This window comes from Drosophila mojavensis, unplaced genomic scaffold, assembly GCF_018153725.1.
Source record: "Drosophila mojavensis isolate 15081-1352.22 unplaced genomic scaffold, ASM1815372v1 contig_49, whole genome shotgun sequence".
In the NCBI taxonomy this organism is placed as follows: Eukaryota; Metazoa; Arthropoda; class Insecta; order Diptera; family Drosophilidae; genus Drosophila; species Drosophila mojavensis.
In genome coordinates, this window is record NW_025318872.1 from 3,947,052 (window position 1) to 3,965,578 (window position 18,527).

General features: G+C 37.4%; 2 protein-coding genes across 7 annotated transcripts in view; one reads left to right on the top strand and one right to left on the bottom strand.

Moving 5' to 3' along the window:
• LOC6578067 (sodium/potassium/calcium exchanger Nckx30C) overlaps positions 1-18,527 on the top strand; it is a 42,107-nt gene that overhangs the window by 5,373 nt on the left and 18,207 nt on the right. For 4 of the 6 annotated variants that reach the window (XM_032728553.2, XM_015165982.3, XM_015165980.3 and 1 more), the window contains exon 3: positions 14,613-15,229. In XM_032728553.2, the coding sequence (XP_032584444.1) occupies positions 14,613-15,229 (617 nt within the window). The remainder of the gene's footprint in view (positions 1-14,612; positions 15,230-18,527) is intronic. The other 2 variants (XM_015165978.3, XM_015165977.3) reach the window with 1 other exon arrangement.
• Positions 9,765-10,330, bottom strand: LOC6578068. Its single transcript, XM_002003954.4, has one exon. It carries the CDS (start codon positions 10,282-10,284, stop codon positions 9,925-9,927), a length of 360 nt encoding a protein of 119 aa, XP_002003990.1. The 5' UTR covers positions 10,285-10,330; the 3' UTR covers positions 9,765-9,924.

Consider the following 18,527-nt stretch of genomic DNA (forward strand, 5'->3'; position numbering starts at 1 on the left):
ATATATATCTCTGCATTTTGATAGGAGAGTTCATAATACAATAAAAAAGATTAAAATACAGACAAGAATGGAGTGTTCGTGTAAATCTCCGTCATAAGGAAACTCAAGTAAATTAAAGTTTAACAAAAATATATAATTATATTATATTAAAGTTAAACAAAGAGAGGAAATACAGATAATTCATTTAAACAAGAATTGTCGCAATAATTTGTAGCGTTTGTATGCGCCATTTACTAATCTTTACTAATAATATATGAGTGTCAAAATAGAATAAAATATTATAAATATTTATTAAAATGATTTCGCTGTTAGACGTTGCGTATACGTCATATTTATGTAGATTATTCATTTAAACAAAGAACTGTCATATGGATTTTAAATACATCATCTGAGGCTTTTGCCAGTATATATAATATATTACAATTATTTTGCTGTTACATATTGCGTATACGTTATACTTACTTAGATAAATCATTTAAATATATATAATAATATTTAAATATATATAATATATAGCTATAATATTATATTTATAATATGTGTGCTCTAACAGGAATAAAATAACATGCAGTTTTATTTTCAAAATTATGTGGGTGTTACACATTGCGTATACGTTATATTTAGTATGCCCTGTAAACCCATAAAGTCGCGCATAAATTACGTATACGCAACGTCTGCAAGCATAAATAATTGAAGCGAAGTTTGAACAGCTGCTAACACACACTTCTACACACAACAGACACACACACACATACCCATACACAGAAACAGCTGCATTTTTGCATTTGTTTTCTTTTTGTTTTTCAGTGCTTGGGGCCAAGTCAAGTTGGGCAAACCTCGTATTCACCTTTTGTTTGGCCAACTGCTGCCACATAGCGCAATTTTTATGCTACTTATTTTGCTGTTCTTATTTTTTTCTCTTTTTCATTTTGTTTTTTATTTTTGGTTCCAACAACAATTAAACACGACGTGGCACAATGTTTGCCTAGGCGTGCGCACCCTGGAGTCATTTCTCATTTTAATGACTCAACCGACGCCGGCCCCCCGGCACCCGTCCCCGCCCTTTTGCGTCGTGGACCCTACGTACATCCCTTTGCGGCCGTCTGTTTCGTTTTCTAACTGTCTGCCGCACACACACACTCGCACACTCGCTCATGGCTCATTGGCAAGGGGGTTAGCAACAGAAGAGGGACGCAAGACAACTAGCTGGCAGCCGAAAGCCTCCATACGACCCTCATAGAGGCGGGTAGGGTCGGGTAGGTAGGGTACAGGTAGCTTATGTCTGAGCATTTTATTATTGCCAGTAAACCAATTTTAATCAATGAGAGTGACAAGTTTCATTCAGAGTTTGATTCGAACAGAAGAGGGAAACAACTATCAATGAAGAAATTAGCTGTATCTAATATATTCTGCATTTATGGGTGGTTTATTTCAGTATATCCGTCAATCTGTGCGTGAATCATTTACAGTTTGTTTTTAGACAACTTAACCTAAACAAAAAATAATTAATAAACATTCTTTGAATGGACAGCAAGAATCACCGATTTGAATACTAAAGAGGAGTAAAGATATATACGGTAACACGATATAGATGTGTTAATAGGATATTTGGTCAGGTCCATCGTAAGGGTTATCTTTTGCCCTTTACAAAATACTTTTGCCAATATCCTTTGGTATTCAGAATGGAAAAGCACAACACAATCTAAAAATAATAATTGTCTAATATTTGCTTTTATGCGAAATCTTATCCATCTTAAGCAAAGTAGGCAAACCTTTTTAAATGCCAATAGATCAATACTTTTTTAGTACCCCAAAGGATCGGTCAATTCAAACCTATTAAAAAGACAGAAATTCAAGTCTATGATAGCTATAGAATTTACCAATAAAATATCTCCATATAAACCAAACGAGAGCTGGGTTAAATTTACTTACCCTATTTGCCCTAATTTCTATTATCTTATATATATTTGGCTATATTATAACTAATTAAATAACGAATTTCCAAAAGTTGTTAAAACTATTAGTCAAACATTGTTTATTTATATACATATATCATATTCTAAATGTGCCTAAATGGCTCGTTATGGGCTCATGTGACCTCATGCAGGGACAGGGTAGCAAAAGTACACACTACATTTCACTCTCACACACACATGAAGCTAAAGAAAAAAAATATTGTGCTGTGTGCTTTGGGGCGCAAATTGCAGTTGAGCTGCAGCCGCAAAGCGGCAGCAAATGCAACAGCAGCAAGCAAAACTGCAAAAACAACAAGGAGAGCAGAAACGAAAACAGAAACAGCAACAACAACAACGACAAGGACTCGTTCGCTGTAGTCTGTAAATCAAGCTTTAAAATTAACGCAGATTGCCGGAACAAGCGACGCTACGAGCAATTAACATGAAACCAAAAACCAGTCACAGAAAATGTCAAAATAAGTGAAAGAAAAAAAAAAAACAAAAAATGGCGAGTACACAAAAAAAAAAAAAAAAGCAGCGCCGAACATAACTCAAACACACGAAAATAGAGAGAAAGAGAGAGTGAGAGAGCTTTGAGTATGAGTGTGAGAGTAGGCGAACGTAGGTGCATGTGTGCAAACAGCAACGTCCATAATAAGAGGTACAAATAGCTTAGTTCAAAACAAGTAAGAAGGCTCTAGTCGAGACTGCTCGACTAGGAGATACCCTGAACCCTCTAAGCTGATAAACACGCATCCACACGCACGTGTAATCACGCGCTCTGCTGACTGCGCAGTTAGCAGCGACTGCGCTTGGGCTGCGCTGCAGTGTGGGCAATATTATGAGAATTTATTTGTTGAATAATTTCATTTGTAGACATACAATCTTAATGAAACTTTCGAATGGTTAAAATGTGTGAGCGAAGGGGGCGTGGTATCCAAAATCTGTAAATTACAAAATCTTCGTATCGATCAACTGTATATACACAGTGTTTGAAGTTTCCAGGTCTATAAGTGTTCAAATTAGGCTGAAAAAACAAAATACATTTTTCGATTATTCTCGATAAAAAAGTTATCGGATGAGTTATCGAAAAAATATGGTAAACTTGTTCTGCGTATGGTACACACGAGTATGCATGCCAAATTTCAGCTCTCTAGTTCTTATAACTTCTGAGTTCGGTGCACTCATACGGACGGACAGACGGACAGGGCTATATCGACTCAGCTCGTCGTGCTGATCAAGAATATATATATTTTATGGGGTCTGCGATCATTCCTTCTGCCCGTTACATACTTTTTCACAAAACCATTATACCCTGATTTCCCATTTTCAATGGGTTCAGGGTATAAAGAATAAAACAAAACAAAAACGCCACATATATGTTAAGGACTATTTCGTTTAATGCACAGATGCTTATACTTGATATATGCATGTATATATGTATAAAGAATATATATATACATATATACAAACAAATATAAGTATAGGTATACACTATCACAGAATTTGGACCTGACTAAAGAGATAGAAAACTAATAATAATAACAATAAGAATAATAGTCACAGCTGCTTCGTTTCATATCTTTCATGCCTTGAGAAAATAGAGTATGCCACTGATTATGGCCAGCACTGTAATCATCAGGCGTACGTATAAGCATCGGTATGTGTACACACATGTGAGCACTTGCTGTGTTTATGTGTGTGTGTGTATAGAAATAAATGTGCATTGGACTGCTCGCAACGACCTTTGTTCGAAATGTTCGTGTCACTCTCTGAGTGTGCATGTGTGTGTGTGTGTGTGTGTGTGTGTAGTATGTGTGTAGTATGTGTTTAGCTTTGCCTTGCTTTTGGCTTTTCTATTTTACCATCGACCCAAATTGCGCGCGCTGCTGTAATAAAAAAAAACACACATCAACAACAACACAGGCACACAGCACTCCGTGTGCATGTGTGCGTGTGTATATGTATTATGTGCTCGCACGCTAACTTGACTGGTAACGACGTTTGTTGCGGGTGGCGAAAACCGAAGAAGAAGAAGAATCAGCAGAAGAAGAAGAAACAAAAATCCACCGAAAAGTTTCGCAAAAGACCTCGACCCAAACGGCAGGCGGTCAAAAGAAAAGAAAAAAACATATATTTATATATGTATAAGAGGAAATAGGAAAAAATACACACTCACACAAAAAAAATATAATGCATAAGTATTTAAAAGGCAGAAAATAGGCAAAGCGAAAGGATAGCGTGAGAGAGAAAATAATGATTGAGCCGCTAATGTGAAAATGTGGGAAAAGCGCAAGGCGAAGCCGAGCCAAGCAGACGGCAGCAAAAATTTAAATCGATAAATCAAAATGGCAGCAACAACAGCAAAAGACTCGCAAGGACGTGCACGACTTGCACGCCACACACAGCTACACCCAAAGGGGTGTATGTGTGTGTGTGGGTGCCTTGTGGGCGGCAGGAAGTCGCTTTGCGGCGCTGAGGACAAATGACAACATTTGGCCGACTTTTAATTATTGACATTCCCACTTTTGCTCTTTTGCTTGCTTTGAGGCCAATCTAATTGGCAGTGTGACCGTTCCAGCTTAGCCAGAGCTCGTGGTAAATGGGGTAATGGGCCGATTCAGGGTTACGCACATGGCAAATCTCAAGTTTGCTTTGCCAAGTGATAATATTTGGATAGCATTTTCCTATTACTATCGCAGTAAAATATAGTAGGTCAGCAGAGCAGACGTGGTAGTTGGGGCAGCTCGTGTGCAGCTGCATGTTAAATATGCCATGCCCTTTAACATGCAGCCCGGGCATACAAATATGTGGAATAATGTTTATGGTGGCTTCTTCAAGCTATCATCCACCTTCTAGGACTTTTACTAAACCCGTTTTAATGACTTGTGAGTGGTCCTGTAATGCACGACTTGCTTACTTCTTAAATTCAGATCTAATCATTCAGCATTCTATTCTATTCTACATCGAATTCACCTGCGCTCCAAAGGATTTACTCTCTTTAGCCTTTCTCGATTGTTGTTGACCGCCAGATTAGATTCGAGTTAGCTTCGAGCATATCTTTCAGATTCACATCAACTAATCCTTAGCCTCTTTCAATTATACAACAAACACTTAAGACTTTAATCTGTAACAAAAGTAAATTATAGACTAAAGTAAAATTGTCTTCAGCAAATCCTAATTCTATACATTAATACTTACTAATATATATTTGAATTTAACAGTCACTTTTAATAAAGAAAGACGAATACATATTTCATATAATCATTGGTAATATGAAAGTTACTAGATGTATAGGGGCACATTAAAGTTGCCTTTGTCTTTGTCGGTTATAAGCACCTGACCAGTGTTGCCAGCTGAATGTGCAAGTTAAATTTGACAGCAACTTTAACATGACTTTTGCTGTCATGTCACGTCTTTAGACATCAATGTGAGTCAGCAGGATCATCAGTTGTCAAGCTCTACGGGTTATTCCAGTTATTCTCCGGTCTTGGCTAATGCATTCGTCTTAAAACTGCAGCTGCTACACAGGATGAGTCATATATATAGTATATATCTTTTAGATGTCATTAGTATTGTCAATCATCTTTCCCTGTCTCTCTCGCTCCCACACATGCCATGGGGGAATTTAACTGTAATACGTAATTCATTTGGAACGTTCGGCTAAAACAGGTTGCTGACACGAATTAAATTTCAGCACAGCAAAACTAAACGGAAATAAATTGTTTATTTAACAATTTAATTGAAATCAATTTGATATGCACATTCGTCCCGATTGGGCGCTAATTAATCTGCCTGCAATTATTTATGGCATCTGCCTTAATTAGGCCCTAAACTAACAATTGTTATTCAGCTGAGAATTGCGTTTATTTCATAAGTGCATTTAATTATGAACTTATAAATTGGCCGTAAGCTAAATTTAAATGCGCTTTTTAAGTGGCTGGACTGTAATTACAATTATGTAATTATCAGTAAGGCGCACTTCGAATATAAATCATATTTTAAGTAACCTTACTTGGGGGATGAGCTGGCGGAAAATCTGGCTAATTAGCATTTATTTTAGTACAATGGTTTCCCCGATTTAGAAACTGTTTGTCAGTATAAAAAAAAACACAGTTACTATAATGAATATTTAATATTTGTAGTTTATACTTTAAATATTGTAATTATTATTATTTTTATGAAATACAGAAATTTGACAATTTATACCCAAAAATTTATTAATGTAAATCTAAAACTTTAATAATAATTAATAGTCGAACACTCAGCGACTCTTTGTGGCAAGCAAAAATACCCAGGTTGACTCAGAGAGTGGGGCACCTGGCATAGTGATTGCTGATTATAATTGGACTTCCCAAAGGTTTTAACACGAAATTCTATAGCTGCTTAGAAATATTAGTAAATGAGTTTAACGAGTATGAAATTGATATTGGAAAGTAAAATAATATCAGTAAATAAGTACTACGAGCTTGAAACTGAGAATGATGAGCTGTCTAAGTGGGCCAGTCATAATATGTATGCCTTTCGCTGGAAAACTTACTGAGCCAAATTGAAAACTTATGCAGGGGAAAGTTTGCGCTTGCTGGGAGAATCAAATATGCAAACGCGCCATAAATTATTTGAGAGCCTTGCCAGGCACTCTTGAGACATGGTTTTCCCTTTTTAGATTTTTGCCCATCTCGCCATAATTTTGGCACTTTCTAGACCACATGGAGAAAGCTTAGCTCTTAACTATTTATGAGCTGGCCCCGAGTGGGAAGGAGCGAAGCCTTCAGCCTGATTAGCTACAAAGTGTTGTTGTTGTGGGAAAACTTTTTACAATGAGTTGAAAAGCGTGCAAATGTTGCGAAAATGTGGGCTTGAGGGCTTAACACTTGTTTCATCCGGTGAAAAGAGTATATCGGGTGGGTGTCCGTATCGCCATTGACGCTCGACACATTGAATGCAAATATTTACCCGCTGACACCACATCCACTGATCCAGAGAGAAGTGTCACAGCAACCCGCACTCAGTGTAGGCAATTTATGACAGCTGAGTTGTTGTCGGCCGTCTTGACAGATCTACATATACAAGTGCAATCACAAGTATCGAAAATATCCTTCCTCTATATACATATCTAGAAATATGTATATTGAGAGCCCCATTTATCTCATGAACTACAAAGTCAAGAGACTTGAAATATATATTCTTGTCTAATTTTACATTTTATTTTTTTTGCGAAGTCATCCTTTTTGCCTTTTTTCGATAATAATCGATATTTACTGTTTCAATATTTCACGTATGACTTGGAATCAATAAAAACTGAAGAACTGAAAAACTTAACTTTCGCAGATTATAAAGCAGATTAGAAACATTCCATATTTGAATGCCTTTTATTGATAATTATCGATATTTACAATTCCATATTTGAAAATCTATTTTCTATTTTCGATAACCATCGATAGTTACTATTTCAATATTTCAATAACAGCTTGACATCGATAAAAGCTAAAGTTTGCTTACACATGAGATTTTCCATATATACATATTTGCCTATTATAGATATTTACTATTTCATTGACTACTTGACATCGATCAAAGCTGGAGATATCAATTGATTGCACTGATTATAAAGCAGAGTAGGAACATTAACTATTCCATATAGACATATTTGAATTCAATTTGTTAATAAAAGGTAATACACCTAGAGTCGATAAATAGATATAAAATGATGGAAATAGCAGACCTCTGCATGGCTTCAGGGCATCTCGTAGCTGGGCATTCCCAACTAGGGCACGATAGGTCGCTCCCTTGCTATTCGCATTTTGCAGGTGGTCCTGAGCTAACCTTTGTCAGAGCTCTTTCGTTCTGTCGTAACTGCCAACTCATAAAGTTGATGTGGCTAGGCTTAAGTGGCACTCGTGCAACGTTGCCAGATTGGCAGTTGCCACAGTTTTTGCTGCATTGATTCAACAGCAGCAAGCACACTTGACAACCCTGGCGGCGTGGTAGGGGCTGGGCGTGGCGGTGTGGGCAACCCACATAGCATACTCCCCAAACGCTCTCAATTTGCATGTGCAGCGCAAGTTCCGCTTCCATTTCGTTCCACCTGCCCCATTCCACACTCGCTGGGCTAATCGATTCGCCAGGCGCTGCTTACCTTGAAACTTGCCGCCGTGCCAAAGCGCGCTGTCTCTCCTGATAAATTAGCAGCTGCTTCACAAAGCGTGAAACCATGTGACCACACACACCCTCTATCACACACACACACACACACACACACAAGTATACACAGACAGTTGTATGTTCGCTTAGCCTTTGCTTTGCACCAATCTTCCGCCCTACCCATAATGAACTTCCGGTCCAATGGCGTCGGCTTCGCGTAATTTTGTGCGTTTGTTCAGCCGTGATTTATGCACATTGATGACGTCGCAGAAAAGAGCAAAAACGAAAAAAGAAAAGAAAAAGAAAAACAAGAAGTAGATAAACCGAAAAAGCGAACTCTTTCATTTTTTGCTGCCTGTATATGAGCTGACTTTTGATTTTCTTATCTGGCAGCAAATATTTCAGCCGAACTTAACCCATTGAAACAAATTCATTTCGCACTTATAAGAGAACACAACAGAGTTATATGGTTACATATATACATATATGCATGTCAATCAATCCCAGCTCTCAATGATTTTAGTCAATGGAAGATACTTGTTTTCCTACATGCTCGCAGCGTGTTAATGCGATAATTTATAAACCTTCTCTTGATTCATAAATTAGCTAAACGTGGAGCTAAACGCCAACAAAGTTTAGTTCAGTTGGGAGTTCACGACTAAGCAATTCCATGTCGAAATAAAATCTATCATACTGCTTCCACATTAATTTCCTTTATTTTATTTCCATTTACTCGTCCCCAGTCTTTCTTAATATATAGAGTAACCAATTAAAAGTGTAATTATGCCTACTTTTAAAATGAACTAGTCTGATTTTGATTATAATACGATATATATGAATATATCAATATTAAATTAGGAATTTCTTAATTAACTGATTTCATAAAATTCATCGAGTATCTATACTTACCTATGTAGCTATAGACCTGCTAACATTTGTCGGTTACAAAATCAATATACCCCGTGCACATATGTTGCTTCGCCTTAGGGTATTAACACAGCGTTGACCTTCTTAGATATGCACAAATGAAATAAGTTTATATTGTAGATACTATGAAAACAGCTTAGAATGAAATCGTAAAATTAAATATTGTAAATTTTTAATCTAAACCATGTAAAGTGTGAATCACTGAGTGAGAGAGAGAGAGAAAGGAGAGAGAGAGAGAGAGAGAGAGAGAGAGAGATAGGGAGAGTGAGAGAGACATATAAATATGCGTTTATATATGTAGCTTCTCCAATCCATATATATTCTTGGGCCTAACCCATACAACTCTATGTAGGTCTCTTCAAGACACCTCATCATGCCTCGCTTTTAGCAACGGGGTATTAATACGCTCATATGCCAACTACGTGCTTTAACGCATTTTGAATGTCAATTATTGTACAAAGCAGATAATTATGACACGCATAGCATATATATATATATGTCTATATATACTTGTAGACAAATGAATGTTTTTAATTATTTAAAATAAAAGGTAAATTCTTTGATCAGTAATGTAGCCTATAATCAAGCCGTTTGAGCAGTAGCTAATTTTATAAATATAAATATGTATATGCATATATATACAAATAACCAAAGCTGTGTTCATAGTTAAAAAAAATTATATATATTATAAAAATATATTTATTTAGATTAAATATTTTAAGATAACAATTTAAAAACTTTTGTTAAAACTAAGTTTCTTTTATTTCATAAAAATAATCTTATTTACACATTAGGGCGTACTTTAGTAACAAATTCTTCACATTGGCACACATAATTTGATATATACTTTTATATATATATTAACATATACATATATGTATATGCTGACTCTTTCCTCTCACTTAGTCAGCCGATTCCAGGCGCTGTCGTAGCGTTCCGCTGCGAAAAAGTTGCTCAGGGTTTGTGGCAGTTGCTTGCGTTGCGCCTCGTTCCCTTGTATGCGTGGAGGTGTATAAGTGGGCGTGGCTGCTGCTGCAGCTGCTGCTGCGACTCCAGTCGCTGCTGCTCCTGCTGCTGCAGCAGTTGAGCTGCTCTTAATGCACTCCACTGGCGCCTCCTGCGCCTGACCCGTGACCTGAGTGCGCCACTCGTAGGTGAGAGGAGGCGCCTTGGCTACTGGCTGCCTCAGCTGAATTGTGGCACGGCTGACGTACAGCTTTGGAATTGCTGATGTTGCTGATGCGGTTGCTGCTGCCATCTGAGCGACTCGAGCTTCAATTTGGAACTGTTTTGGCGAATTGCGAATGCGCCTTTTGTTCTCCAGTTAGCGAGAGTCAACGCATGACGCATAGCTTGAATGTGTAATATCTCTCTTTGTCTCTCTCGCTCTCTCTCTCAATCTTTATCTGTCGCTGTGTCTGTGTGTGGGTGTGCACTGTTTGCTCTAGAAGATTTCTGAGCTGATGATCAATTCGATTGCATGCAGTTAGGCAAATTGAGATTGTGGCATTTCGGCACTTGAAACTGGTTTCCAGCAATTGTCCGCCAATTCATGGCAGACAGAGAGGTAGACAGAGAATCCGGCACGCGCCCACATGCCGCCAAATGTGAGCTAACAAAAGGAGAACAAAAGCAATTAACAGCAAAATAAACAAGTTCCAAATAAACAAGCATCAGAAGTTTTTGCTAAATTTGTTGCTCAACTCGAGACGTTCAGGCACTTCGAAGTTGCAAATATTCGAAACACACTCAAAGCGGGTATTCTGATTTTTCGTAAGAGCTACGTAACGCCCAGATATATATTAATTTCAGCTTACATTTACTTACCTTACCTTATACAAAAATATATAAGACAACTCTGTTTTGGTAGATCTGGAATGATCTATATATTTTTTTGAATACTATGATATTTTTTGTATATCAGATTTTGATTATTCATTGTATACATATTTATTCAATAGATAAACATTCCCCGTTTGTTTTGTCAACACCTATAATTTGTGTAATTACTTGTTAATTATAATTATCGCAATCTTAAGTATTTAGGAAAATGAAAGATTCATCCACTGTTCCCTATTACTCATTGTTTAACTCTCTTCGCACAGTCTCTGATAAACGATTTGTTTAGTGTTTTATCAACGATTCTATTTATAGGCGCTTCCTGCTCGCTCTCTCTACAGTCTCTATAGAGCGATGTATGTATTACAAAACGTATCATCTTATTCTCAAATGATAAGCTCAGTGAATCTTTCAATAGGCTTCTAATTTTGCTTTAGTTCCTTAATTCAAAAAGTTTGATGGTAAAGAAAAAGTAATAATTAGTCTAAATATAGCTTATATAAAAATACGAATTCCTAAATAAAATATTTTTAATCATATATCAAAATCAAATTTGATAGTTATAGAACCAAATTGAATGATAAAGATGTACGATACAGTCTCCAGTCTTACGCTGAAATATTCAACTTATCGTTCATTTTTTAATATTTACTATTGACGGCTTTCATATTTACTTCCTCGCTTTCTAGAAATATACATATCACATCATATTTCCTCTATAGTCTATATTATAAATTTGTATATCTATTTAAAGATATTAATTAAAGTTATATATATAGTGGAACTTGCCTTCGAGCTCCTGAGCCTAGGTCTACCGTCACTTCGATCACTTCCCTATTATCTTGCCAGTCTTCCGTCAGTCAGCCTAGCTTTACACTTAGTCATAAATGTAATCGTATTTGCATATTATGAACACATAATTTCTCGATGATCTGGTTTGATATTCAAAGCGTTGTCCCCCGTAGCTAACTGTAGTCGAGTCGATTTCACGCCCACATCCAAACAAAATACAAATTATCTTACCTGTGGAGTAAAAACAAGTAAGCATGCGCAACTCTGTTCTTTGATGGACTACCAAATACCCTAGAAGTGATCTAAGTCGAGCATAATTATCGGATTTGATGATTAATAACTTTAAAACCTGTTGATATAGTTTTTCCAATCCCAATTTTCAATATATATGTAAAAAGGCGATTAGCGAGAATTTCGTTGAGTAAAGTCCCGTTAAAGCTAATAGTCGAACGGTAACAGACCCATGCGAATCATACAGATCTACAGCAAATGCTGCAATCGTCATTCATTAAGCATTTGGCAGGTGATTCATTTGAAGCATTGAATAATAGCGCACGTTCCTCAGTTGAGTGTTATTTGAAACTGATTTGGGGGCGGGTCGGGAATGAGGCGATGGCTGCCTGCAACACCTTCTGAAAGCTGGGTTAACCACTGTGCACTTGTGTGTGTGAGTGTGGGTGGGTGGGTTGGTTGGTTGGGTGTGTACACCCCGTTAGCTGCATGCAAATCACAGTGAGTCCGACTCTCAGCAGAAACCGAGAAACCGGTTTTATATCTAGCACGACTCGAGCTCTTGGTTGACCGAGGCCCAACTGCCACAGTGAGTCAACAATGAGGTGACGAGCCGACTCAATTTTAAACCAAGAACAAAGTATAAATACGATGAAACAATGCCACCACATAATCGACCCTCGCTTTGATAAGCGAATTACTCTTATTCAAATAAGAATAATAAAACTTCAGGCGGTATTATGAAAAAGCGAGAGTTTTTTGTTTTGTTTTTTGTGTTGTGCAGTCCAAGTGACAAACCAGGCAAAGAACAATGACTTAGACGATAGCCAACTATTTATATAGACCGATCGATACCCTGCAATCAGCAAGATAAAGCCACTTTGCATTTAGATAAGGTTAAATTGATATGTTAAAATAATTGAATAGATGAAAATGGAATGGAATATATATTTAATACAATATATAAAATAAATATATACTTACATACGAAATGAATATATGCCATATTATATCTAAACTCTCAATTATTCATGTCAATCCAAGATATTTGTACAGATCTCTAATGAATAGAATCTCAAACAAATCATTTTCCGCACGAGCCCAACTATACTCAGCATATTTAAGGCAATGTATATACATTACATATGCAAGCACCACTTATTATACCCTTTCATCTACAGCTAATAAGTGCTGGGTGTGTGAAATGACATGAATCAGTCAAGAATCAGTTTTTTTTTTTTTTTTTTTGCTCCAGGCGATTAAAAACGCGCCGATTATTTGCTTAGCACACGCGCCAAAACGATTGCTCATACAAAAAAAAAAATAATAAATAAATAAAACTGCAAAAATACCGCAAATTAATGATAAACATTAACATTTGCCATTATCGACTCCAATTGAGAAGTTGCATTTGTTGCTGTTGCAATTGTAGTCGCGATTTGCTAATTGTTGCAAAATGTGCTGCATAATTTTGCGGTTAATTGCCACGGCAAATCGCGCGCTTCTCAAAAGGTGCCGACTACGAAGCGTTTTAGCAACGATTTGCACGCGTTTATCTTCTGTTTTGTTTTGTCATCCAGCAAAAGGTCGTGCTACTTAATTGTGGATGTGTAATTGGGGAATAGTAGTAACCGTAGCTCTACTCACCTGATGCGCAAGGTGCCTAGATATATCTATGTGTAATTGTAATATGGGTATTTATGTTTCTATAATGTTGCGTCTAAGTGTCTTGGGAGCGTTTTTTCTGTGCTTACTAAAGGTCAGACTTCCTCAACAATTTGCAATGACAAATTCGGCACGTTCGCTGAATATTTATTTAGCAAGCTTTCAGGCATTCTAGTTATTCTAAGTTGATTTTTTTAGTTCTTAACTTATTCGTAAAATTGGGTTTGCCGACTTTCTGAAAGTCCATGAATTATTTGTATTATTATTATTTATTTGTATTATTTGTAAACAATAGGCTAAAAAATTAACTGACGACAACTCGTTCTTTCAATGAAATAGCTGTAAAACATCTTAAAATTATTCAATTTTCCTGGTACCTACGCTTCAGAATATTTTCTAATATTTCCTTTTGGCTCCTGGGCCTAATAACAAATATAAAATAGTTGATAGATATTTTAAAACTGTGAGTGATAACGATAGTTATGATATGAACAATAATAATGGGAGTGTAAAAAATCTAATAGGCCCAAATCAGATCTGATGCCATTGATAATTAACGTAGCTGAAAATGCTTGCACTTGCTGTTTACTAAACATCGATAACACCATCCGTATTATTGATGAACATCAATTTTTGCGATAGATCGCTGGATATTATACGATGTTCCGTTAGTGAGCTGAAAAATAGTTTTTGATATTTTTTTGCGTGAGCTAGGTTAACAAAAATAAATTTAATTGTCTCTCGCATTGAAAAACTTGAAAAACTAAAGCCAAAAGTATTCTTCGCGTCGTCGAGTAGAGCCACTATCAGTGGTCTTGCAGCTCGACCTCTGTCTCTGATCTTAAAAGTCAGTCTTGGGGATGCTCGAATTGCAAACATTCCTCTCTCTAAGAGCAAAAGAGCAATGAGAAAGGAACGAATTACTACAGAGTAATAAAAGAGACAATGCCCATGATATGGATAGTGCTCATACCCAATGTAAATTTTAATAATACCAAGATATTAACTAGAGCAACAGGCAATTATTTGTAAATAATTATAACGAATTTCTGTTTGCAGACTCGCTAACCGACAGTTCAAACACCACGAAAACGCCATTATTTCCAAAGGATCTATTCACGAAAGAACAGCTTGAGAACGGCGCTGTCATCCTGCACATTATCGGAGTTATTTACATGTTTGTGGCGCTGGCAATTGTCTGCGATGAATTCTTCGTGCCTTCCCTTGACGTAATCATTGAAAAGCTCGGCATCACGGACGATGTGGCCGGCGCAACGTTTATGGCGGCGGGTGGCAGTGCACCAGAGCTCTTCACGAGTGTCATTGGCGTTTTCGTGTCGTTCGACGATGTTGGCATTGGTACGATTGTGGGATCGGCTGTCTTCAACATCCTGTTTGTCATTGGAATGTGTGCGCTGTTCTCGCGAACGGTCCTCTCGCTGACCTGGTGGCCTCTGTTCCGCGACTGCTCATTCTACAGCATCAGCCTGCTGGTGCTGATCTATTTTTTTCGCGACAATCGCATCTTCTGGTGGGAGGCGCTCATCCTATTTACCATATACATTGCCTATGTGACCTTCATGAAGTGGAACGTGCAGGTGGAGCATTGCGTCAAGAAGATGATTACCAAAAACAAGGTGACTCGCGTCCGAAGTACAGATCAACTTATGCCTGCAGTAAGTAGTTGGGAAGTTTTTTTGCAAAATCAAAAATCAAATGAAAAAATTAAAAAAAAAAGAAAAAAAGAGAATACTCAAAAATTTGTAATCAAAAAAGTCGTTCAAGAGAAAGCGAAATTGCAAAATGTCTGCAAAATCCTTTGCCAGGAATATGAGTTTTTCTTTACTTAAACGCCTTATCGTTTCTCGTTTGAATTCTCGTTTGCTTTGGCCTAGTTACTTTCCATGCATTTCCCACAAGAATGGGGCCAAACAGTCGAACAGGTGTCTGCTAGCCACTATGACTAAGGGCGAACGATCGAGAGACTGCAGTCTTATATATACAGTACATTTGATAACTGCATGACTAACACCTTATTTAGCTTTGGCTTGGCATTGAAATCCACTTGCTGATGCTGATGATGCTGATGCTGATGCTGATCATGATGATGAGTTGACAATAATTGAATTTCACCTTTGAGTTTTAACTCAAAAACAGAATAAATTGAGTGTAAATGGCTATTATTTATTTTCGTGAAACCAGTTCCGGGAACTGAAAGCGATCAATGTCTGTCAGGGTCAACCAGAGAGAAAGAGGCTGAACGAGAGAGAGAGAGGGACAGAGAGACTGCAGGTGAGACGTGAAGAAACTGTTAGCCAATTTCATGACATTACTTAAATATGTAAGTTGGCTCATGCCAAATGACGCATACTAATAAGGAATTTACCAACACTGGTCGACTGTTTGGTCTTACGTTTAGCGTATCTCATTCTGAAAACTATCTAGCCACATATATGCCATTCTATCTCTAATTTAAGCCTATCTATAGCTCTTAACTATTCTTTAGTTTCTTAGTGCTTAGCTTCGTTTAGTATTTTCTCTTATTATTTTGCCTCTTTCCAACACTTTCTCATTTGCTATGCCTCTTACGACTGGTTTAACCATACTGACACATTTATACACCTACACATACACACAAACACACAGCAGCTGTCACACCTACACGCACACACACAGCAAACACTTTGTATGCAGCCAATCGCAACTGTGCACACACACACACACACTCGCACAGCATGAACCTGAAATATGATCTGAACTTGATTCTGGATTCTAGCTTGATTTCTCTCACTCGCTCACGCATGTGCTCAACATTTTTGGACTCTTTATTAGCTGCACATACACATCATAAATCTAAATTTAATCTTTTGATCACACACAAACGAACAGAATGTAAAATGGCTAAACATCAAATGACCTCAACAAAATGGCGCAAGTATTCGCTTAATTTTTCAAGTCTCTGGAATATGTGGGATATATATTTATTTTATTTATTTATTTTTTTTTTCAATATCAATTTACCAAGAGCTTTGAAATGCATATAAATATTCAATAGAAATATCTTTATAATGAATTTTAATTATTCTTCTTAATAATATTAGATAAACAGTTTCAATATATGTAAATTATTTATTTATTTATTTTTTTTTTTTTTTTTATATATAAAATAATATTCAAACGGATTGAGAATCGCCAGCTCTTGACCAGGAATCATTTTATTTGATAATTTGAGCTTGATGGATCATTTGTGTTGGAGGAGGTGGGGGACCGTGAGGTGGCGCCATTTTGAGGGATAGGTAGTTGGAACAGAGTACTGATTCATCAAGGTAATCCAAAGTGTGTTTCGATTTCGGTCCGTTGAGCTCGCTGGCTTGTGGTGGTACCGATGCTTTACGTTTTGAGCTTTTGGAGTATGTAGCTGGCGGTCCATCGACGGTGTCCAGTTCCTTGTAGCATTCGCCCTCTTTGAGCTGCAAGTCCACCTCGGCTCGGATGATGCGATAGAGGACCAGATAGCCCACGATTAGGTATAAGATTTGGTCCGAATGCTTAAAGAAGTAATTGAACGGGTCATCCTTGACATCGATCTTGAACCAGACCAGAAGTAGAGGCACAAACAGCACCCAATAGGCGACTATTGCACACACTTCCACAATTTGCTTGCCAAACATTTTTGCAACGAGCGCCCGAACAACTTGTCCTCAGTTATACGATTGATCCGAGTGTATCGTAACAGCTTCTATATCGTGTATATAGGCAATGTGGGTCGGTCGATACGCATTCGCGATAAATCTACAATAAGGTCTAGCTATGGTCGATGAGTTGAGCAAGATTATTTATTCATGCTGATTACGAACCATCGAGCGAGTTGATTACTATACAAAAATAAATATTTCTTATGATGAACAATTTTATTTCCAGAGCCTCGTATATCCTTTAACTTGAACACTGCATTTTAAATAAGTTCAAACATATTTGAATTATATATTAATAATTCGGATAAAATATAAAATAATACAAGTTTAAACAGGATTGATGCTCTGTTCATAGGGCGGAGGCGGCGTTCTCCCATGACTACCCCCATCGCCACAAGTGTCCCCATTTTCCAGCTCCACTGTTACAGGAGTGTTCATCGGCTCCAGCTCCGTCATTGCCGGAACATTTGTATCGTTATATTGTCGCTCGTGATTGATCATATTCGCTATTGCGGGATTATGAGTGACCCACATTTTCATTGAGTAGGTCTTGAGCTTCAGATAAATGAGCACGATAATTATGTAGACGACCAGATAACAGGCGGCCAGTCCCAGCGCCAGGGCACAAGCATCCTTAATCGATGAAAAGATTTCGTTGTCATCCCATTTGACCCATCCCCACTCAACGCACTGCACTACTATCATGGGCGATAAGACAAACCAGTACAGAACGAAGATGAAGATCTCCACAATTCTTTTCTGTATCATTTTTGGTTTTTCACTTCGATCTTGCTCAGCGTCACCCGTGAGCTGCACTCGGTCCCCTTTAGACAACTAAATGCGTGGAGCCATTTAAATTTCTTTCCTTCAGCTTGAGTAAAATGCGTTTACTCAGTTTATGGTTGATGCCCTCAAAGCAATGACTAATGATTGCTTTCTGCGGCTGCTGGAAATAGCAGAATGTCCAATATGACGAAGACAAACACAGCAACGATTGTGTTATCCAGATTCAATCCATCATAATATATCCAATTCTTTTCCCTAAATATCCAATACATAAAGGGCGTAAAATTAAACCAATAGGCGTGTACCACAAATATTTCCAAGAACGTTTTCTCAAACATCCTTGAAGCTTGCTTAGCAGTTGACCGAGTACTTCGAACTGATTCAATGAAACGAAGCTGCACAGCTCACGCATTTATAAGAGCTATTATTAACTGCGGCTGACTCCACTTTTTAGAAACAAAATTTGTTCTTCTTAGTAATGCTTGACCGCTAT